We start from the raw sequence: 23,142 nt of genomic DNA, 5'->3' as shown, positions 1-23,142 counted from the left end.
GGTTGATGAAGTTAATACATAGGGTTCAATAATGTACATGACATACAAACTCAATATTGCAGAATTTGTAGGAGTCTTAAGGCCATTTCTCCTTAGCTCAGTATAAGGGAAGAAGAGAGAAAATAAGGTAAATGAAAACAGATAAAAAAAAATATTGGAGACCAAGACATACTACACATTAAAAAGTGTAATGGTCAACAGCCATGTTTATTTCAAGAAAAAAACCCCTAAGTGGATACAATAAATTCTGACAAGAACAGTTCGAATTGATAGTTAAAAACAAATCACAAAATACACACCTCAAACACTAATACCACCCCCACCCCTCCCTCCCCATTACTGCTGACAGATGAACTATAGAATGACTGTACAGTACACAGTTTCACAACTTCCATTAATCCTGCGAGCCTGTGCCGTTTTATACACAAATACTTTACAGGGAATTTTTACACAACAATTAAAAGAGGTGTGCAGACCAGGTTAAAACAATAAAAAACGCTGACATGTGGCACAGTACTCCTCAGGGCCTCAGCTCCATCACTGGATGACTAAACACAGTGTAGAAGAATGGAACAGATAATCATTTAGAACATCCAGTGAGATGGAAAGGCACTCCCTTATACAACTGCCTTAAAATAATGACATTTGGTTGCATAATTGCTTGTGTACATCTTTCTGTTTGTAGGTTAACACTGTACATGATACAAGTACAAGTATATGTCGCTTTAAAAAGTATACTCAGTTAAATCTCTAAGGTCAGCAGAACTATTTGGACACCCATATATACACACACACACACACACGCATGTGCACGCAGACAGACAGACAGACAGACAGACAGACAGACAGACAGACACACACACACACTCTCTTTCTCTTGCACTCTCTCACAAACTGGCATTGCTACTGCCTGCCCCAGTCTCATCGTCTTTCTTCTGTCGTTTTTTGGCCCTGATTGCATTCATGGCCTCTTCAATAGAGCGAGTGTCTCTCTTGTTGGCCACGGGCACTGAAAGGGAAACAAAACCAGGTGAAACATTAAGCAGGTTTGTTATCAGCAGGTGAATTATCACACAGAGAGAACTATACACTAACTTCAATGTGTATTTGTAAAAAAAATAAGGATAAATGAGGGGCAAAAAAGGCAAGACTTTTAACTGTATGACAATGTGAAGTTGTGTTATCATGTTACATGTTACATTCTAACCTAATTGAATCTTTCAGTCTTGAGTGACTGACTGCCTACACAGAGGCCACCCCACACCCCATACTCCAGCTGTTTGTTAAACAGCACTGGCTTGGTTCTGGTGTCCGCCCAACTGTCCCAACTTCCTGATAATGCTCCAGCATAGCGTGTTCTCAGGAATTTGTCTGCAACACTTTAAAATGGTCATATACATTGAGAGGTTATTCTCACCACAGCCATATGCCTGATTGGCCTCAAGCGTGTGCGCAGCATCTTTTGCAGCGGAAGTACCAATCAAATGACTGTACTTGTCCCTGTAATTTGAGCTGGGAGATGCAGGCCTTTTCTGTGCACGGTTGGCGGACTCCTCCTCCAATGCAGCAAGTTCCTGGATGAGAGAGGAGGGGAAAATAAAGATGCAGGGACATTTAAACTCAAGCTTTGCAAAGGTGTATGCAGTTGTGCAATAATTTGATTTGTGGTCAATTAATGAAGGCCTTTTCATAATGCATCTTACACCAAATGTATTTGTTTTGGCTTTGTTACTAAAGCACTCCTTGCTCACTGCAAGGTTATGGTTTTGTTTAGTAGTATCTTTTCCAAACTGTCTTTTGGATGCAAACATTTTTTTTGCAAAATTGACATATCTGGCCATAATACTATCTATCTATCTATAAGTGACAGAAACGTCTGTCTGTCTGCGTAATGGGTTATTTGCATATGTTGAACCTTTTGTCCAACTGATTTCAATGACAAGCTATAGACTACGAGTGGCAGAGAGAGCGTGATGTCACTTATAGGCTACCAGAGAGACTGCACATTTCATATGACCATGCATCACTCTACAAAATGGTGTGGCTTCTCGATCATCAAGTTATTCAGTTAGGCTAAACATATAGTCTTAAATCCAAACGGAGGTGTGGTCAAATTTACCAAACATGTTTTCTCTAACAGCTACATTTGAACGATTTTCTGTAGACATTCTATTGTAATGGTAATACTTCATCCAGCTCAGGTCCAGCACCACTGTGTGTTCAAAGAGAACTACCACAAACTGCAAATGTTATCCTATGTTTGCGAATTTGAACGCACCCTGTTAGGTCTGTCATTTTCATCTGTAAAAAATGTCACATGCAGCCATGCTTATATTCTGCTTACTGCACATTTATTATATGATAAATCGTTCATCATTCTATTTGTAAAGCAGGCCAACTTGCTACTTGGGCTACGAGTTTTCTACTGGAATAACATGTTTGAACAGGCACTGCACTAGTCAATACAATTCATATGAAAATGTCTGTATGAATACATACTGTAGGCTTATCTGAAATGAATTGTTTTCCACAGCGTCCCAACTGAACTTACCTTTAATCGACGTTTCTCCTCAGCTTTCTGGGGATTCCATTCCTCTCCCTTTCTGTAAGCATCCAATTCTTCATCTGATGGAGCAAACTCCTGTTCACCACAAAACAAAAAAACAATATGATAAACACACCCTACACCATACTAAATCAAATTAGATACAATTATTTGGTATTATTTAGTAATCACCACACTAAACTTAATCTTTTAAGATTGAACATTAGTATGGAGAGTCTGCACTTTATTCCTACTGCACAAGAGGCATGATCAATGGGCATCGTTCAAATGACTCCATACACTTGGATAGTCCCTCAACCAATCAGACCAACAACCCGGTGCGTCTTTTGGATAAGCTAGTTTGTGAAGGTTGTGGACAGGAAGCAGGGGAGATAGATGTGCAGGTTTCCAGCCTGAGCTCACCCAGCCTAATTATTTGGATTATATAATAAATAATTTTACAGGTTGACACAGACTCTTGCATCTGAATGTACTAGTGTTTTTTTTTTTTTTTTTTTAAATAATTTTAAATAAAACTCTCCATACTAAGTTTATTTTGTAGGTACAACCACAGCGCACTGTCTGATAGAATGGGCTGTGCTGTGCAAAAAAAAATCACTGACCTTCTTGAACAACATGACGTATCTGCTCTCTTCATCCTCACCAAAAGAAAACGAAGTCAAACCCGCCACTTCTGCAACATCATGGCTGGGGGGCGAAAAAATAAAGTTTAGAATTCCATAACGGGGTACAAAATAGTTTGTTCCTACCATATAATGCTGGTCTTCTTTAATCTGAGGCCATATAGTTTATCTGAAGTCTTACAGCCAAATTCCTGTAAGGTCTGAGGCGACAGACCTAAGCCATAGTAGCCAGAAACTTTACTTACAGGATGCTCCTCTCGATCTTTCCCATAGGCTCATATTTCTTTTTTTGTATGTCACTGTCCTGAATAAAATCAGAGATCTCCTTCTCCATCTAAAAGATTGAGAGTGGAAGATAATGAGTTGTTGTTCACAGAAAAAAACAAAAAAAACAATGAGGTGGCATTTAAGAACAATGTGTGTGTGAAATGTATACAATTGTTTACCTTTTTTCTAAATTCAGCTTTCTTTCTCTTCTCATCCTCTTGCATCTTTTTCATTCTGGCTGCTTGTTCTATTGGCGAACAGTGAGAATTGTTTGGATTTCTCACATTGAGTTACATTGTATCAACTTCTGAAGTGCATTACAAACTATATCTTTACATTCTATTATAACTTGTGCACTTTAGACTTCATATAGTCACAACTGTGTTGCAAATTTCATTCATATACATTCTTTTTCATATATTTCATAACCTACACATTCTTTGCACATTGCAACGGTGCTGCTTGCTAGTGATGTTTTGACTGCGATAAGAACAACATTGACCAATGAGATTACTTCAGCAGCGACGCGACTGCCTTGCATTTCGACGTCTGCTACGTGACTGGTCAGAATGCTGCAGAGAGGGGACGACGGTGGGTGGCTCGAGTACACTGAGGTTAATAGAATACATTTCTACGTCCCCTTTGCTCAGGCTATATTGTAAAATTGAGAATACACAATGTTGCCGGATATTGAACGTTAATTGTAATACCTCTTGCTTTTCGTCGGCTTTCCTTGTCGCCGACAGTTGGAGGTTTCTCCATGGAGCTTAGGATAGAGCCTAAGAGGTCCGCCATCTTGAATTGAATGTCTGTACCGGAAATACGTGTTTTAAAGGCACGAAAGGGAACACCCACAACACGTCAGACTCCGCCCCATGTTGGATTGGTAGTGGGGGAATTTTATACAGTACACTATGTTCACATGTTATGATATTCACCATCTTGTCACAATGTTTGTGAATGCAGAGGTTAGAGTAAGCAGAGCATGAACACAGCTAGGCTACACATGAGGTTGTACATAAGTGTATCAAAGTAACAATAACCACAGAGATGCTATTGATTCATACATTTGTATCCCTATATTTAAAGGGATTTGTCCCTTTGTCAAACACATACACTGTATCAAAGCAGCCTTGCTCTGTAACAGGAAAATCACAGGCCTACAACAGATTATGACATTGCATCTACATAAAGAGGAAAACTTTGCTAGCTGAGAGGCCAGTGCAACTCAAGACATATCTGACGACTGACTAATTCACATATAATTTCTGTGTTTTTGTAGCCTATGTAAATAATGAGTTCACACAATCATGTCAGTGTAAAGCAGCTGAAGCGCAGCTACTTGGATTAATGAGTATGTAATGTTCAACACAAAGAAAATCATCATTGTCATAAGTTGGTGCAACATTTTGGTCTGCAATATCTACAGAGGAATGCATCATAACATCACCCATAACAAAACGTATAACAATAAGGAGAAAAGCCCAAGCTGACGTTCAAAGAAAAATATTTATTTTTGTTTGTTTTTTGTTTGTTTGTTTTTTTGTGTTTTAACCAGAATCACAGAATAGATGTTTTACATCTGAAAAAAAAAAAAAAACCCAGCATTCTTTCTGGTCGTAGGGAACAGTAAAATGAACAGTGTGTTTGTATAAATTAACATAAATGAACAGGTTGGTGGTGAAACACAATAAAAACTCACAATACGGCTAAACAGGGGATTTATTATGTCATAATTTTGAGTAAAAAAGGAGGTTCAGAAGATTCTTGTTTGTGTAAATGATATTACATTATAGTCATCATGATCCTATGCAACCATTTTATTAATATGTTTGACCACAGTCACTCTGTATCCAAGAGCCTTTAGCGTGTGCAATGGTTATAAAGAGGTCTCTATTTTGAGGGGCCTACAATCACTACTAAACATTCACTGTATTTTGAAATGTAACAGTAGTGATAACAAACTGACTGACATAAATCCTTTAACACAATAGTGGTGCTTCATGATAAGCATCTCAGTAATAATATGGAATTCGATACTGGCTTTTATTTCCAAATTGCTGGCAGTGTATTGAACTACGACAGGGAATTCATAGGTAACAATTCCGAAGTGACTTCTATTAAGTCCAACAACTGCAAGTGTACATATTTCAGCGGTCAAATTGATCACAGCAATGACTGGACACAACTTTTATAGTCATTGGATCTGACCACTGATGTGTCTTGTATTTGGAGACACTGATCTCTGCTCAATCAAATTTAGTTTGGTTTGCAATGTCAGGAATAACTGAGGACAAGTTTGTTGCAATTAAAGACCACCCAACGTCCCAACTCAGATTTTACACCAGGACACACAAGAGATGAATATATAAGCAAGATGTTTTTCCAAACAGGTGAGTACCAAGCAGGTACAAACATCTTGTGGCTTTGACTAATCAAAAGCCACAGGACAAGCACCATAATGAAAATCACCATGATCAAACAAGCTTAAACAAGTTCACAGTAATGTGTATGGGTGTGTGCTTTTTAAATGACACGTTACTCCAGTTATGGAGAGACTTTGAGTTTAACAGAGTTTCATATGCGTTTGTCTTAAAGCATTCTGGCAGTACATGTTCATTTATGTCAACACTACACGAGTTCTTTAAGATCAAGATGTTCCTGCAAGAAATAAATACTGTCAAAGTAACTCTGAAGAGAAGTCAGATTTCTAAAATGTCTAAATGAATATAGCGTGTTTTGCATTTTGAATGACCTGTTATGGTTAGCCCCAACAGAAATGAGGTCATTTGGGTGGTAACCGCTTAAGTGCAGTCAGTTTAGGGTGCATCTAAGTTGTAGTGGTGCACAATCAATTTCTGGAAGGCCGGTTATTCAACCGTACCTCATCCGTTGCTATCAGGACCTTTAAAGTAAACCAATGTTTATAAAATGTTCAATTTACTACTCTACCAATAGATGTGAAGCAAGTGGGTACACCTCCCCTTATAAGCCCCTCACCACTGTGACTGTGCTCTCCTGCGGCGTGGCCCCACCAATCACGGCACATTTCTACGAGTCAAGGAAATAGATCTTGTAGTATTTGTTCATCTGCTCCAGGAAGATGAAGGTGAGGACCGTGTGGGGACCCAGCCGAGCGTAGTATGGGGTGAAGCCCTTCCACAGGCTGAAGAAGCCTTCTTTACGGATCACTGTAGCCAGCACGTCCTGTGGAGGGGGGAGAAAGGGTGTCAGCGTCACTCGACAGTTCTCAACAATCAAGCCAGTGTGGTGGAGTTTTGTCATTTCGTTTGAGTATGCAGGGGCAGTTTCTCATATGAGCGGTATGTGCAGCACCTTGCCAAGGTGCATGAGTGCTCGCCAAAAAAAAAAAAAAAAACACACAGAGTCTTCATGCTATTTTTCTGGATTGTGAAATAGTTAAAAAAAATAAAAATAAAAAAAAACATTCTATTCTATTTGAGTGTCAAATAAATACCACCACGGTGAGTATGCGCTCTGACTGTCATGCCCAATGAGTCTAGCTCTTTGGCGTTGCAGTCAGGGTGTAAGTTTGGTAACCCGCAGACCTGGGATTGAGGTTGTGTGGGGTGACTGCCCTCTCCCTTTGTTACAGCCAGTTATAAATCAATGCAGCACTGCCTTTGGACTCTGTTCTGGAAAGTCAGCCAAGAACTGAGCATTGGTTCAAGGGACGCTTGACACAAAGCCACCAGAAGCTGTGTGTGAGCTGTATGAGGGACCCCCAGGTTAGGTTGTCCTCTGTGTGAGAGACCTCAGACATGGGGTAAAGCACCGACATGGGGCAGCCTGGAATGGAAGAAATTCTGATGGGGGATAAATGAGGGATGCCTATGTGTGTAAATCTCATGGGCACTTCCTGGAGTGTGCTGGAGTTCCATATACAGTAATTAAGGTACCAACAAGCCTTGTTGTCCTTTAGCAAAAGGGTGCAAGCTTGCTACCCAGTAGACCAAGGCTGTGTGGGGCTACAGCTCTCATCAGCTATAATCACTGCAGTAGTGCCTTGGGAATCAGGCTTATGTACGTTTTGCTTTTCAGTTTTTTCAGTCAAATTTTTTGGGCTTTTTTTGCCATTTACAGATAGGACAGTGAAGTATGACAGGAAGCAAGTGGGAGAGAGAGATGGGGTGAGATTGGGAGATGGCTGCAGGTCAGACTCGAACCTGGGCTCTTGTGGGCACGTGGACCCAAACATGGTACAGACGCTGTAGAGCGCTGCACCACAGCAGCCCCCCAAGGCTTATGTACATTAAGCCACATCAAAAGTTTGAGCACTCACTGACGGGGCGCTATTGTGCACGCAGTGCAAGGGTGGCACAAAGCACGACGTAAGGCTTGTTCTTCTCTTACACTCAATTAAGAGAGGACTTTTTTGCCATTGCCCTCCACTTTTATTAAACCTTGCGCACAAGTGTGACAATTAACAACATAAGGTGTGGTTGTCAGGCACATGATTCAAAAATCACTATCTTACACCCAAAAAATCATTATGCCACTGACCAAGAAAAACCTGGTCTATAGCGAAAGGTGCATATAAAGCACAGCTGACGACTCACTGTCACGAGACAGTGGCCATTGTCTGTGGGCCATACTGACGCAGTCGCAATCAGGTTTTAGTAAAGCAAGGTTTAGTGGAATCCCTGTTCCATACGGTCTTGCGTGCAAGCAGATTTCTTCAAATGCGCCACAGACTATCAAAACCAATGTGCTGTTTGAAGTTGCGTAAAGGGAATGACAGATGTCATTCTCTTTGGTTTAAAGGATGTTACGCCCAAAACACCCATGACAGATCGTGAAATCACTAAATCATTAAATAAGTGATGCTGGACTGCCCACGCCTTTAATGTCTATAAACTTTGTGCCTCTCTGACCATCTGTCTCTGAGCACCAAAACAGGGCCCAAGGAAAGAGACACTAGTGCAAGACAAAGGGAAAAAAACGTGCTGCTTGAGGAACCTGTGAGCTAAGAAGATTTTCAGGAATGAGAAGGAGAGAGGGAAGGAGAGAGGAAAGAAGTGAGGGAAGAGGGAGAAAGACAGGGGGAGATCAGGTAGGAACAAAGGAAAGAGAGCTACACACATTCCTCCGCCATAGAACAACACAGAACCCCAAGGTAATAAAGCTGCACATACAATCGCCACTGATAGAGTGAGGATAACATATCAGGAAACACTCGAGGTAGAAATAGAGGCTGATAGAGCAGCATGTACTAAGCATTCAAAAAGTTCATTTGACCAACAAAGCACTGAACAGCTTCTTAGGTGTCCGTATTGTTTACTTTACATTAAAACAAAAAAAAACCCCATTAATATAGAGCTGATAACAATCTATCTAAGTAATTAGGAAGGCAACGCGCTCAGTGAAAGTCTTGCCCTTTCCTCTCAAGCTGTCCTTCAGAGTTGCTCTCGGCCTCTACTCCTCCCCCTGTCACTCTTTAAAGGTCAGAGCTATAGCTGTCTCAGTGTTTCCCTCAAAACACTCGGACAAACGCAAGAAGCTGACAAGGCAACGCAAGAAGCTAGGGTACAACACTTACCAGTCCATTTCTGTACTCCGGCTTGCCATCGATCATTCTCATGTTCTGGATCCTAGAGGTTTAAGGGGGGAAAAAAAGAGCAGTGCCAGTGAGTGAGAAGTGAAAAAAAGAGAGACCTACTTTACACACAGAATGAATGAACTCAATCTTAACCTTGATGTGAAGCCATCTTCATAACCCAACCTGGCACAGAATCAACAGGCCTTGTCACTAGCTTTTGCAAAGTCAACGGCTTGCATTGCATTTCATTGAAAGTGAGGACTTGGAAGTGGTTGTAAATATGACACTTCATACTAGCTTGTTTAAACACTTTTCTATTGCTTCCATTTCACAATTCTATTGTACAAGTCCCATCTACTGCCTATAATCTCTTTGTGTCATTCAGACACTAGCCAAGCAACAGACTAAAGGTAAGGTTCGTGTTGGGGTTTGTGCTGCCATGTTTGAGATCATTGCAGATAATGTGAAGGACAATTTGACAGAAATAATTTAGAATAAACCATGCAAATCATTGGAAATGTGCCCTGCATGGAGGGAACACTAACAAGATTCAAAAGGGCAAATATCAAAATCGGTGGCCCTGGTCTTGGGTGATCTGTTCACAAGTGGATAGCTGAGACATGAGTGTGATGCCATGATTTAAGTGATAAATCAAGAGCAAACAGAGAGTAATCGATGATAATCCTTTTTTAAACTAGAAAAGCACTCATAGAGCGCAAACCTCTGCCAAGCGAACACATACAGTAACCGCCTCCTGTATCCAGACGGTGACACAAATCGCTCCCAAATGCAATCGTTTCTGCCTTGGTTTATTTCAGACCTTCCCTGAAAATTTAATCGAAATCCATCCATACCTTTTTGAGTTATCTTGTGAACGAACAGACAGACAAACAAACAAACAAATAAACCAACAAACCCCGATGAAAACATAACCTCCTTGGCGGAGGTAATGAAGCTCCACAATGTGAAACAGCCCAAGGAATAGAGGAAGGCAGGTGTAACCAGCATCCAAAAGGAGTGATATTAGAACTTAATATTATTAATAATAATAATAATAATAATAAAAAGAGTTTTAACAAATTAGTCTGTAACAAATTAATCTGTAATTCACACGTAATTATTGTTTAACAATTTTTCTAACGATTTTTTTTAAAAAATGCTTGCGAGTGTTTGAACATGATTGTGTGACATGAGTTGATGGTCAGCCACTAGAAATCAGACTCTCAGGTTCACTCCTTAGCCAGCGCAAGACAGTCAGAATGGTAGGAACTAGCCATCCACCTTTCCCAAACATGGAAGACCTTTCTTGACACCGGGAAAATCACCAAGCTTGAATAATCAGCTTCGCTTGAACACCCGAGTTGACCTGGATGGCGAACCACACAAAAATGCATGCTGACGATGATCTCCCCCCGCCCTTATCATACATGTCATCATCCTATTACTGTTTGTGGCAGGACTTATCCTCAGAGTAGGGAAGCGGAGAGTTGAACAACTTAGAACTTTGATCCTTAAACCTCGAACTTATACTGTAACTTTGAACTTTAGATCTTGAACTTAAAACGTTGAACTTTATGCCATTTTCAATAGCATTCTTCCAAAGATATTCCACCTGTGTCTGCTGGAGTGTTGCATTACACCTGGCTCTGTAGCCGATCCTAGCATACCCTGACCTTCTTGGCCTATAGTGAGTAATAAGGTATTAATTCTGTAATTTCAACTGCAACCTGTAACCAGGACGAGAGGATAACACATGTGTTTCAGCCCAAAACAATCTCGTCGGACAAGCTATAAACTATTGGGCACAGTGAAATGATTGCTTTTTTACAAAGAAATGAAGATGGGCAATCACTGCTAGACAGAAGGTTATGAACATACCTGGTCTTGACAATATCTACAGGCATGGAGGCTGCAGTGGTGACAAGCCCACTGATCATACTGGCACAGAAATGGAGGAAGATGCCATCTACAAAATATCCTGAGAAAAAGAAAACACAGAATCACAGGTGAACAAAAGATACAATCAGCAAGAACCAAGCAAGCACACAATAAACGACAATGCAACATTACAGTAATCCTGATGTTTGCACTTAAAGCAGTTACAGATAGAGATTTTAGGTTCTCAAGAATACAGACTTCATGTAATCAGAACTGTATGCATGTTGGGTTGAACTTTCATGGTACATCACATGGGCTCTATTCCTTGCCAAACTACTACTTTAAATCCTTAGTGATGAGTGAGTTATGAACTCTCACCTGAATCCATCAGAGCCTGCTTGGACTGAGAGTATGAAGCAAGTTGAGCAGCATTCACCACCACAGCACGCGCCATGGTAGGTATACAACCCTAAAACAAACACAGGATCACAGGTAAGTCTTAATACCACCCAAATTACATTGTACATTTGACCTTTGACAAAAAAAAAAGCAGACAATAATCTTCACTTTCTGTTACTTATTGCCTCTCACATACTCACGTGCACCCGTGCACATACTGCCTAAACACATCATCATACAAACAAGCCTCTATATACACACCCTCCAAAGTGTTGTGACCCCTTCCTCACGGCTGATCCTGACAAGAGCATTGAAGACATTGGAGTAACCCCTCCTCTGATCCGGAGGCAAACTGTGGGAGAGATGGGGTAAGAGAGCCTTAGCCCTTCAACTTCCTTGCATTACAGCTCCCTTCAGCCATTACAACTATACAGAATATACAGAAAATGTTGCAATTGTTCTTCAGACAAATTCTTCTGTACATAAAAGGCTAATGACTACGACGGCAAGGTTACTAATACCTTGAATTGGATTGGTCTACAATGCATGTTAACAGCATTTATATATCTCATATTTATATATCTCAATTAAGCTGGATAGCTTCATTTTCACATGTGTCTATCTAAACTGCATTTATTTATCTACTATCCAGTTTAATTCTCATATGTGGGTTTCACTTCAGTATGAATGTCAGCTGCTCAGAAACAACCTCACAGCTGCAAATACAACAGTAGCAGAGTGCTAGCAGCGTTTTGATCAGTGGACGTACTGTAGTCCTCGGTGTCACTGCCGCTTGGCTTACCGTCCGTCTGCGGTCATGCGGATGAGGGCCACCTCTGCAGGGGTTCCCACAAACGCTCCAGTGGCCCCAGCGGTCATGCCAATCAGAGCCTTCATGAGGAAGTTTGGTGGGGTGCCGTCTGGTTTGGTCATGCGTTCAAAGAGCACAGTGTAGATGCCTAACCTTGTTGTGGTGTACGTGGCTTGCCTGAGCAGACCAGCAGAAAGACTGGTGGAGAAGAGAAGAGACAGAGACAGACTTAATGTAGAGGAGAAACAAACAACACCAAGGCCCTTCTGTTGCGGTTTAATAGTGTGCCCTGCCCTCACACGTGTGACAATGACATACGTTCTCCAAGTCATAAATTGTGTTTCTGGTCTGAATTTCTTTGAAATAGGATTTTTACCCATGTCCTACAGTGTCTGTGAATGTCTGGGATATCAATGTTAGACTAACAGGGGGGCTACACCAGGCGCGTAACTGAAGCGTTCCGTTCGCGACGTGTAAAATCCATTTTAGAAGATGGGTCTATTTTTTTCGAATGTACGCGCCACTGTTGTGTCTGGTGTAGCTACTTCCATTGACTACAGTGATAATTAACTGCTGCGACCGGCTGCAACATACGCGTCGCGAATGGAACGCTTCAGTTACGCGCCTGGTGTAGCCCCCCCGTAAGAATGATGACAAAGGGACATGGTTGTGGATGTCTAAAAAAACATGATTAATAAAGACAGCTAACGTCTGAAGAACAAGTGAGAGTCCAAGAGCTTTCTCTCTCACTTTATCTAATCCACTGGTGTGACACAAAATGTAGCCTTGCTTTAAGAAAAAGACTAAACAGACATATATGCATGCTTATTGTATGCAAGCATGGTGACTCAGTCAAATGAAGTCAACATAATATTAGGCCTACTGTTACATCGTAGCTAAATAAAATCATTCATTGGAATGTAGAAAGTGTAAATCATAGCCATGTGTGATGTGTTGATATATTCGTGTTCTCTTACCCTGTGTAAATTCCCCCCAGGCCCTCATTCTTAAGGATACTGGCCAAGGCGTGGAAGCTGGTCTTGTACTCGCGAGCTGTGGACCCCTGTCCTGCCAGCTGCATTCTGTTTTTCACCAGATCCAGCGGCTGGACAAACACTGTGGCCCCCATTCTGCCAGGAGATACAACATGGACATTATTTCCTGTAATCACACGATGACATTCACACAAAACCTCGTCTAAGGACATTTTAATCAAGTACAAGAGCCACAGTGCCCCTGGAAGGAGTGTTTCATTTTTCATGAATGACACAAATACACAATACAAACAGTGTGGATAGCTCAGTTGTTTCAGCAAAATGGGTTACAGTACCAAAGATCAAGGGTCAAAGAATGAACGCATAATAGCCTTAGTTTACCACAAGCTGAGTTAATTCTAAATCACGGCAGCAGGACTATACGCAAATGAGCTCACGCACTCCAAGAGCGACATGACACAAACGTGTACATTTGATATGTGAGCTGCCAAATTTAATCAATATATATTTTATCACGTCCATTAATTTGTAATTCAGCTCAATGTACTGAAATTATCATAATTCCTCAAATGCGTCAGTGGTGTAATATTGCATGACAACATGTTCTTGAAATTACAGAGTAAACTGGTCTGGATGACATTTAAAATCACACTACCCTACTCGCTCTGTCAGTGGGCCGACATCATCCGGGCCTTCCATCTCAGAGTAATAACGTTAGCTACATTCCATTATTGCAATAGTGGAAAACGCAGGGATATCTTTTCACAACTTACAACAGCTTCAAGACAGTTATTTTATCCAGTAACATTGTCAGTAGGCACTAATGCGTATTCAAATGAGTTCCTACCGCTGCAAATGACCTCGCCATGGAAGCTAGCTAGCTAGCGCTTTACGTATATTGACAGGCTACAACAAGTCCACTGCCTACATAGGTTAGCTAGCGAGCGTTACAGTAACTGTTTACATACCCAGCCAAACCGCCGAAAAGAAACTTTACAGATTTTGGAGAGGTTTTGGGCTTTGTCCCTGATGCTGCCATGGCTGTGGTGTTTTATGGTTCCCAGCTAGGACACTTGTTACTGTTATAAGTGCCCCTGCTTCTCCACTGCAAGACTGCCAGCTAGATTCAGCAAGGTGACACAGTGGGGCCGCGCACGTTCTCACACGGAGCAATAACCCAATCAAAATATAGAGGCAAGAAGACGGAAACGAGCACGTACATGACGTGGTCTGGTCCTACTTTGATGATAACATTTCTTAAAGGGGCGCTCAAATTGTAAGCTACTTTCTTGATTATGGAAATATCATATTGGTTGATATGCAAACTGACAACGACGTCAAACATGCATGGGTGTGTGGGTCAATAGATCAGAATGAAAGAAAACAAAGATCAGAATTTTCACACTCCCTACCCGTGGAATTCACAGAAAGTGTAGGCTATTAGTAAGAAATTGATGGGGGAGCAAACAGACTTGTGGATCTTCCATTTTAGTCTAACATAGATAGTGTGATTGTTTTTTGTTGTATTTGTTGTTATATGTGAATGCCTGCAGGCTAATTCTTTGAGAATGTGCACTTGTCCAGCAAAGGAAATGGCGCCTCCCTCTGGTTCAGATGAGGGATTGAAAAGGGATTCCACCCTCTTGTGATTCTTTCTTTGGTAACATTTTGATCAGTGCCTATTGCTTAACTCAATGCTGCAGTACTTATCATGGAAGATATACTGCAGCTACTTGTGCATCAGCAAGTTGTTGTTGGATCAGCAGGTCCTCTTTAGCACTTGCACAGGCTGACTTCTGTTTCATTTTCCAGCATCCCAGAAGGCTGCAGGAATCATTTTTCTCATGGAGCCGTAGTACCTACAACCTGCCCTGCATTACTGCCATGGTGGCTGGAAGTGGCTAGATGCTGTGCGTCTGAGTTTTCATCTAGGTCTCCAGTGTTGGTAATGTGGTGCAGCAATAAAATGCAGCATGTTTTTCCCCCCAGTTACTCTTGTAGTAAAGTATAAGCTGTTACACTCGAGTGGGCTGAGTACCAAAATACAAGAGATTATATAGAGGCCACACGTCACACGGGGACTTTAGAGGCTTAGAGTGAACTTTCCACACAAATCCTGTAACACTGCATATTCGCCCACCCCCCTGGTACCCCATATCTATTTTGAGCACACAGTGGAGACTAACTGGGTCAATTTTGTCGTAATGTACACTATACACAGAGAGGTCCTGAGATCAGTTGCACTGTTTGGTGGGATCAGTGGCTGCAGCCTAGCTCCTGGTATGATGAGGCGTTTCATCATCTGCAATGCAATGAGGTCACCTTATTTGGGAGTGAAATTTCAGAGCTAAGCCAAATGATCAAACTACTTGATGAAAATTAATTGTGCCTACAGTGGCTCAGAAGGTAGAGGGGTTGTCCAGTAACTGCAAGGTTGCTGGTTCGAGCCCAACTCCACCTGACCTTGTCAAAGTGAATGGGTGAATGTGAGGCATAAATATGTAAAGTGCTTTGGGTGCTCGCAGAAGCCGACAAAAGCGCTATATAAATGCAGTCCATTTACCATTTACTCTCCAAAGAGGAGAAAAGACAGAATTCATTGACGGTGAAGTGACAAAAGGCGGACATTTGAGATCTTCTTCAGGGCCTATCTGGTAGGCTAGTTACCTCCAGGGCCAGGGGTATCTTTAAGGGTGACAACTCTGAATGTGCTACGGACCTGTCTGTCATGTATCTTTTCATCAATCTGAAAATCACTGCAGAGTTTCAATTATAACAGAAACATGTCTGAATTTGGGTGGTGAGTATAAAAAAAGCACAAGATGAACTGCAGCTGTATGTTTCTGAGTGAATGTTAGTAGTATGGAGCAGGAGTTTGAGTCACCCTGAATTAATGTTGGTGCAAGGCCTAACAGAGTATGTCACCTTGTTGTACGTAAATATTGTGGAGATTGATGGGTTTTAGTGTTATGTCAAATGACTAAACACATACCCACTGCATGTCCACAGACACAGAAGAGACCTAAGCAAACTAATTTGATAAGATCTTAAAAGCATTATTAAGTGAATCATTAATTTCTGGATAGGCAAAAAACAACACGTTCAGGCATATTTTTTTTTCTTCTTTTCTTTCTCTTTTTCTTGCATAACAGTAAAATAAAAGATGTACAGGCAAATATATAGCATTTAGGAGTGCAGTAAATGTTTATATACATTGGTTGGTTGTCCTTCTGTTTCACTATGTTTCTGCAAACAATATGACATTAGAAAGCAATATTTCATATTCTGGCATCTCTAATGTCATTCGTAACAGACTTCTCTTCAAAAGCAACTCAAGTACATTACTTACAGTACATAAGCCATGGACAACTGTGAACATAAACAAACACCAGAACTGGTCGCCACAGTAACAGGAGAATTGCTGACTTGACCATTGATAAGAGTGATACACAGTAGCCGGGGGAATTTCAACCTCCACAACTGCTTTAACATGGTGACTTCACATACCATTCCGGGTAAGCTCCTGATCAAAAAGCAGATTGAAGCGTGGTTCTAGTGTGGTTCTATCTCATCCAGTTCTCGTGTGTTGTCATTATGTACACTAACACTTGGCTGAGAACCAGAGTGGACAAAAATAACCTCAACAAGGAAATTACATACAGAATGCCAAGACTGATTTAAATGGACTGACCTAAAGACCAACAAACTGAATCGATAGAACATGACCCGGTTTTCATGGTTCGTATGGACTAACCAACAAATTATGAAACAGCTCAGTTGTTTGTTTGATTCACATGAGATTATGGATTTCTAATGTTACCCTTTTCATGTACAAAATTCTTTCTTGCAAATCAGTCCTGATTATCCTTCAGTTGTAGAAAGTGGCACAAACGGCTGAGATGAATCCTTTGCTACAAACAAACAGCGCAAAACAAAAACAGTGAAAAAAAAAACATGGAAGCAGTCTTCTAGATGTCAACATTGACTTGCAAATTCTACCAAATGATCAAAGATAGCTTCGTCTATTGTACGCAAGACATGGCACCCCTCACCAAACTAACATGTTTATGCAACCCTTCACTGTGTTTTGTAGTAGAACTTCCACAAACAAACTGAGTGTGGTAGTTCAGTGGAACGCAAAAGCTGTGTCTGGTGGCTGGTTTTCCATCACAGAGCGTGAGTCAGCTTGTCTCTGACAGCTATTAACTTAGCAGCAGCGCCAGTGATACCCTCATATGAATACCGTCTCTACAACCAGAGAGGACACTTTCTTCTCCATCTGTAGCTGAAATTCGATAACTCATTCATGTGTACATGAATACAACTGCATGGCGGAGGATTCTTCTCATTGTCATCATCGCAGAGAATGTTTTTTTTAGTTTTTTTTGTCCACATACATAAAAACATAAATGCCATCTTAAGGTCAAAGAGGACCTAAGTACTCTCTCTACATCTGGACCCTGAACTAGTTAGTGCAAAAAGACAAGGCAGAGGCTGTTTACAGATGAGGTGCTGCGAATGTACATATATACCACAAAAAAAGCCATGCCATACCAACACTCTTCACCCCTCGTGGGAAACCTGTTCTCTCTTAAAGGGTCATGCGCACAGTTTTAACACAGTTTTACAATAGGAAGGGAGAGGGGAGGAAGACTCGTGTTGTTACTGATGCACAGTGCCACAGAATGGCAGTAGGCTCTCTCTCACACTCACACACACAGACAGACAGACCCACACACAGACAGACAGGCACACACACACACACACACACATACAGTGCTACACATAGCACGTCATTACACCTGGTACCAGATACAATAGATCGCATATGTCTTGCCTGGCAGTACTGTGCAAAACACATATTCAGACATAATATTCACATAGGTTCATATTCACACACACACACACACACACACACAGCATCCGCATTCATACGTTCTTCTAACACATGCACAGCACACAGACTCAATCACGCATCCATCCAGGAAAGATTAATCTTGTATCCCTCTTGCATTGTGGCAGTGAAATGATCCCGCTCTTCTGTCTCGGATAATAGTCTCTGTTCTGCTCAGAGGGAGAGGGCAAAGGGAGGAGATTGTTTAGAGTTGCTGCCAGTCACATGTTCATGTCTCTCTGTTTCAAACGATCCCTGTTCCATCAACTCTATTCCTGGAAGACAGAGACTGAAATGCATACACACCGCCCTCTGTCCATGTACAGAAATGAAATAAGCCTGGCCGTGTGTCATGTGTGATCTTTTTGTTTGTTTTTTGTCGATGCTATTGTTGTCGTCGAAGCTCAGAGTAGGATATCCGTGTTTTTTTTTTCTCGTTGTCGTTAATATAAGATATAAAGAGATGCGCAGAACGGTTGTGCGCAAATACTGGAAGCACAATGTTGCAGAAGACATGCAGGTTTTATTGGTTATGCAGGAGGGCAAAGAAGCGATGTTCCTCTCTGTGTGGTGGTGTCCTCCTCCTCCTCCTCTCTTTCTCTCTCTCTCATCTTGCATTCCTCTTTCTGCATTCGGCACAGTCTCCATCTTTCTGTCTCGCCATCTTGTCGTCGTCGTTTTCTTCATGCACGCGTCTCTTTTTTGGAGTGAGGTTTGTTTCCCAGCAGAGAGTCGATCTCGCTCACTGCCTGGGGTGTCATCTGGGTGAGCACCTGACAGACAAAAGAAAATTGTGTAAAGCTTCACCTATTAACTCCTGTGTTTCATCTTTTTGTAACAGTGGGGAAAATAATAGGTGCAACAAGAATGGGGGCCATTCAAATGTCACTCTTATTAAAAAAACACAATGTAACACAATTGAACAAAAAGCTTATATAAGACTATACACAATAATTATAATTGCTCGATAAGGCTATTTTAGCACTTAACATTAATGTGCAAATTGCCTGTGGCCCTTTGTGTGTTTGTATGAGTGGGCGACTGAGCGCTGTGCATCAAAATGGCGTAATTGTGGTCGGATCGCTGTGTGGTCTCCGTGTGGTTGTGGGGGTTGTGAAGCTGCAGTGCAAAGGCTAAGTTAGAGCCTCATTTATTCTTCCATGTAGAATAGATGGTGTGGCCCCTCCGTGCCCTCCGTGTACCCCCCTCTAATAATGTGCAAATTGCCTGTAGTCCTTTATGTTTGTGTGAGTGGGAGGCTGAAAGCTGCGAGTAAAAACGGTGTAGTTGTGGTCCGGTTGCTGTGAGGGTCTGTGTTTGATGATGGAGGGTTGTGACGTGGTAGGGTAAGGTGTGGTCTGGTTGCTGTGAGGGTCTGTGTTTGATGGTGGGGGTTGTGACGTGGTAGGGTAAGGTGTGGTCTGGTTGCTGTGAGGGTCTGATGGTCACAGGTGGGGGGTTGTGACGTGGTAGGGTAAGGTGAGTTTACCTGCAGGGCTCCCAGGTTCTCGATGAGCTGGTCGGTGTTCGACACGCCCATGAGCACGGAGCTGACCCCCTCACTACGCAGGCACCAGGCTATTACGAGAGACACACACACACACACACACACACACACATTAACTTACTGTACAGCATCTCCTGTCTTCTGAACTCCTTTACACCTATGCTGCTTTCTACACAGTGGAATAAGGAAACTGGGAAATGTTATTGCACAAGAACTTATACAACATAGTTTATAGAAATTTGAATTTAAGAAGAAATATCTAAGATAGGAATGCCACACATTCACAACTGAATTCTCTGTATGAAGCAATAAAGCTATGTATTGCACACACACACGCACACGCACACGCACACGCACACACACACAGTATGCAATACACAGAATCAGATGTAAAGCATTACCAATAGCTAGTTGTGCAGCAGTGCAACCCATTCTGTCAGCCAGCAGGTGGAGCTCTTTGATTTTGGCCAGCTGTCTGCGGCCTTCCTCACTGTTCACACGCTCCTTCAGCCACTGGTAGCCCTGACACAACACAAAATGGAGAGTCATCACTAACGCTAAATACACAACGCTAAAGTCACAAGCTGGACTCACATATTTCAGTGTGGCCAGCCACTATAATATTTATTATTGCTACCACTGTGTACAAATCAATCTTTTACTCACTGACACACTGCCATGACAATAATAGTAAAACATTAAATCAATGAATCAAAACACTTGCTTTCTTATGTCTGAAAACTAACATTTTTGTTTTGGTTTTCAAAGGATATTTTCTCAACTATTTGCTGAGGCTTAAAAATATAGCAAAATGGAGTCTTCACACCGACGTACTTTCATAGCGGCCCGGGAGCAGTCTGGAACACCGTCGCTGTACTTTCCAGTGATCAGCCCACAAGCCAGTGGGGACCAGGTCATAGCTCCCACTCCTGAGACCAAGAGCAAGACGGAGGGAAGAGAGGAGGGAAGAATGGAAGGAGGTGTAAGAGAGAATATACACACAACCATTGGCAAGGTGAGAGTGAGGGGGAAGAAAACATTAAACATGTCTTACATTTACAGTCATTCATTTGGCAGATATCTTAATCCAAAATCACTTCCAAGTTAGGAACATGTTTTCTAAATGTAGGCTATACATGTATCCCAAGAATCATTTCCATGCGTTGAATTACAGGAGCAGACGTTTAAAATATTTAGTACCATAAATGTTGCATGGTTATCATCCATATTAAACATTTTAACGGCAATATTGTAGCCTACTTCATCTGCCATGTATGTCGGGTTCTGGAGAGTGTGTGTGCGTAGTGGTAGTGGTGGTGATGGTGATGGTGTGTGTGTGTGTGTGTGTGTGGCGGGGGTGGGGGTGGCGGTGTGGGGGATAATACTTTGTAATGACTGCAATAATCCTCCTGTCAGATATGTGGAGACGCTTAACAGAGATGTAATGACATTTATAATGTGGTCTCGCCAGAGTGGGAAACAGGATAATTACTGACCTATCTTGTGGTAGAGCTCAGGCAGTTGGACTTCCACCTTGTCCCTCTGGAAGTAGTGGTACTCAGCCTGCTCGCAAACGGGCGGGATCAGATTGAACTGGCGTGCCACCGAGTACGCCTCCTAGTGGTGAGAACCAGAACTGCTGTCAGGCACGAATATATTTAGAGAGAATAACAGAGGGATTACGAGGTGACAAATGATAGGAACGCACCATGATCTCCATGGCGCTCCACCGGGATGTTCCCCAGTACATTGCCATGCCCTGGTTTATCACAAAGGTCATTGCACGCACGACTTCTGCAAAGGGCACGGAACACACACACACACACACACACACACACACACACACACACACACACACACACACAGACACACACACACACACATGCATACACACACACACACACACACACACACACACACCAACACACACACACCCACCCACCCACCCACCCACACACACACACACACACACACACACACACACACACACACACACATATACACACACACAGCATAAGTGAACTGAAATGTCAAACGAAATCTTGTCATTATAACCCACAGTCACTGTATATAATCTTGAACGCAACCATCCCTGACCTTCCATTGGGCTGTTGACATCATTACGGTTGGCGAAGACGATGTCGACGTATTCTAACTGCAGTCTGGACAAGGATCCTCGAAGACCTATGAACCCAAAAGAGTCATTAGCGCCATTACCATCACCCTTACTTCCCTATCATTAACACCAGCATCTCCAACCCCGTCTAAATCACGCCCACCATCATTACAGCCATCCGCATCGCAACTGTAATCAGCTTTCCAATCGTTTTTATTTACTCAAACGCTCAGTTGGATAATAACCATCATCCACCTCTGTGTATATTGATCGTTAACACAATGGAAAGCACCTTACCCTCGATGATATGCTTTCTGGAGAGCCCTCTCTCTGTCTCTGCTCTGTAGGATTAGAGATACAGAGTCAATACAAAGGAGGATTTAGGAGAGGATGTTACCTGTTAGATACAGTAGCCTATGTCAGGATATATGCACATCTGTATATCTTTATTATATCAAACTGAAAATGATCTGTATTAGATTATTTTCAGTGTTGATGCCTTTCACTCTGAACTTACTGTCCTCCCCAGTAGATCTTGGTTGTCACTACAAAACTGGATCTCCTAAAGAACATTTGAAAAAAAAAAAAAAAAAAAAAAAGAAAACAATGAGCAAAATTCGTCAAGCACAGTGGCCAACTCTAGTAGTCCAGGAACAAACTTAGCACACGTTCCCTTGCAGACATTACTCACGGATGAGGCATAAGAACATATGCTATGAGTAAATCATCCAACTTGAAAGCATCTCTCTCTCTCTCTCACACACACACACACACACACACACACAGACACACACAGACACACACACACACACACACACACACACACACACACACACACACACACACACACACACACAAACACAAGACCGTGTGACATGATGTGATGTGCTCGGACACACTGCGTTGCCCAGCACGGATGAGTCACGTCAGGCTGCCGCGCGGTATTTACACTAGCAGCGCTCACACTGGGCTCTCACCTCCATCCTTTCTTCTTGATGATGTTCCCGAGAGTGATCTCAGCCCTACGGAGGACGTGCCAGCCAGCGCGAGGTGGCGCGGGGCGGGTAGAGGAGAGGAGAGTGGTGGTGCGAGCAGGGGGAGAGAGAGAGAGTGTTGGGAGGAGGGACAGGAGGAAATAAAAACGTCACGTCATGATTTCCACGCCAGAATCTATAAATAACCTCAGGGTTTAAGACACAGGCAATGGTCATAATTCAGACTGTAATGCAATACATTATTCAACGTGAAACATAGCCTGTTGCCAGGAAGGAGGCGTAAATGGATGACACCGGATGACGGATGGGTGTTGGAAGCGTGCACCTGATCGGGATAAATGTTTTGGACCGCTTACCTGCCCGAGGCGTAGACCTCTGCCGTGTCAAAAAGATTCACCCCGTTCTCATACGCTATGGTCATCAGGTTCTCTGCCATCTGTGTGTGTGTGTGTGTGTGTGTGTGTGTGTGTGTGTGTAGGGGTAGGGTGAGGGCAAAGAGAGGTAGACGAGAGAGGTGGACGAGCAATTAAC

The 23,142-nt window shown here is 42.2% G+C and overlaps 3 protein-coding genes across 3 annotated transcripts in view; all 3 read right to left on the bottom strand.

Annotated features, from left to right (window-relative positions):
* On the bottom strand, nucleotides 1-4,257 carry spag7 (sperm associated antigen 7). Its single transcript, XM_062536353.1, has 7 exons — nucleotides 4,167-4,257; nucleotides 3,636-3,703; nucleotides 3,435-3,523; nucleotides 3,169-3,253; nucleotides 2,552-2,641; nucleotides 1,418-1,574; nucleotides 1-1,009 (listed from the first exon to the last, which is right to left on the bottom strand). Exons 1-7 carry the CDS (start codon nucleotides 4,249-4,251, stop codon nucleotides 888-890), a joined length of 696 nt encoding a protein of 231 aa, XP_062392337.1. The 5' UTR covers nucleotides 4,252-4,257; the 3' UTR covers nucleotides 1-887.
* Nucleotides 4,258-4,946: 689 nt separating this feature from the next.
* Nucleotides 4,947-14,240, bottom strand: slc25a11 (solute carrier family 25 member 11). Its single transcript, XM_062536352.1, has 8 exons — nucleotides 14,068-14,240; nucleotides 13,082-13,234; nucleotides 12,096-12,302; nucleotides 11,555-11,645; nucleotides 11,273-11,363; nucleotides 10,895-10,994; nucleotides 9,017-9,068; nucleotides 4,947-6,663 (listed from the first exon to the last, which is right to left on the bottom strand). The coding sequence occupies exons 1-8, from the start codon at nucleotides 14,136-14,138 to the stop codon at nucleotides 6,508-6,510; spliced, it is 921 nt and encodes a 306-aa protein (XP_062392336.1). The 5' UTR covers nucleotides 14,139-14,240; the 3' UTR covers nucleotides 4,947-6,507.
* A 1,977-nt stretch (nucleotides 14,241-16,217) lies between these two features.
* LOC134079491 (voltage-gated potassium channel subunit beta-3) overlaps nucleotides 16,218-23,142 on the bottom strand; it is a 16,710-nt gene continuing 9,785 nt past the window's right edge. The window contains exons 4-14 of the mRNA XM_062535574.1: nucleotides 22,968-23,047; nucleotides 22,594-22,638; nucleotides 22,134-22,178; nucleotides 21,914-21,957; nucleotides 21,598-21,684; nucleotides 21,209-21,294; nucleotides 20,997-21,117; nucleotides 20,335-20,429; nucleotides 19,902-20,022; nucleotides 19,483-19,571; nucleotides 16,218-18,766 (exon numbers count right to left, since the gene is read on the bottom strand). Of these exons, the coding sequence (XP_062391558.1) occupies nucleotides 18,677-18,766; nucleotides 19,483-19,571; nucleotides 19,902-20,022; nucleotides 20,335-20,429; nucleotides 20,997-21,117; nucleotides 21,209-21,294; nucleotides 21,598-21,684; nucleotides 21,914-21,957; nucleotides 22,134-22,178; nucleotides 22,594-22,638; nucleotides 22,968-23,047 (903 nt within the window). The 3' untranslated portion in view covers nucleotides 16,218-18,676. The remainder of the gene's footprint in view (nucleotides 18,767-19,482; nucleotides 19,572-19,901; nucleotides 20,023-20,334; nucleotides 20,430-20,996; nucleotides 21,118-21,208; nucleotides 21,295-21,597; nucleotides 21,685-21,913; nucleotides 21,958-22,133; nucleotides 22,179-22,593; nucleotides 22,639-22,967; nucleotides 23,048-23,142) is intronic.

The sequence above is a fragment of the Sardina pilchardus genome, chromosome 5, assembly GCF_963854185.1.
Source record: "Sardina pilchardus chromosome 5, fSarPil1.1, whole genome shotgun sequence".
Classification (NCBI taxonomy): domain Eukaryota; kingdom Metazoa; phylum Chordata; class Actinopteri; order Clupeiformes; family Clupeidae; genus Sardina; species Sardina pilchardus.
The sequence above is the reverse complement of the archived record's forward strand: the minus strand, read 5'-3'. Positions and strand labels throughout refer to the sequence as shown.

Excerpts from the sequence above, each read along its gene's own strand:
- spag7 (XM_062536353.1), bottom strand. The coding sequence starts at position 4,251 with ATGGCGGACCTCTTAGGCTCTATCCTAAGCTCCATGGAGAAACCTCCA. Across the intron at positions 1,575-2,551 it reads AGGAGAAACGTCGATTAAAG|GAACTTGCTGCATTGGAGGA; the intron begins GTAAGTTCAGTT and ends TCTCTCATCCAG. Across the intron at positions 1,010-1,417 it reads CAATCAGGCATATGGCTGTG|TGCCCGTGGCCAACAAGAGA; the intron begins GTGAGAATAACC and ends TTTCCCTTTCAG.
- slc25a11 (XM_062536352.1), bottom strand. The coding sequence starts at position 14,138 with ATGGCAGCATCAGGGACAAAGCCCAAAACCTCTCCAAAATCTGTAAAG. Across the intron at positions 12,303-13,081 it reads CTGGGGGGAATTTACACAGG|TCTTTCTGCTGGTCTGCTCA; the intron begins GTAAGAGAACAC and ends CTTCTCCACCAG. Across the intron at positions 11,646-12,095 it reads CGCATGACCGCAGACGGACG|TTTGCCTCCGGATCAGAGGA; the intron begins GTAAGCCAAGCG and ends TCTCTCCCACAG.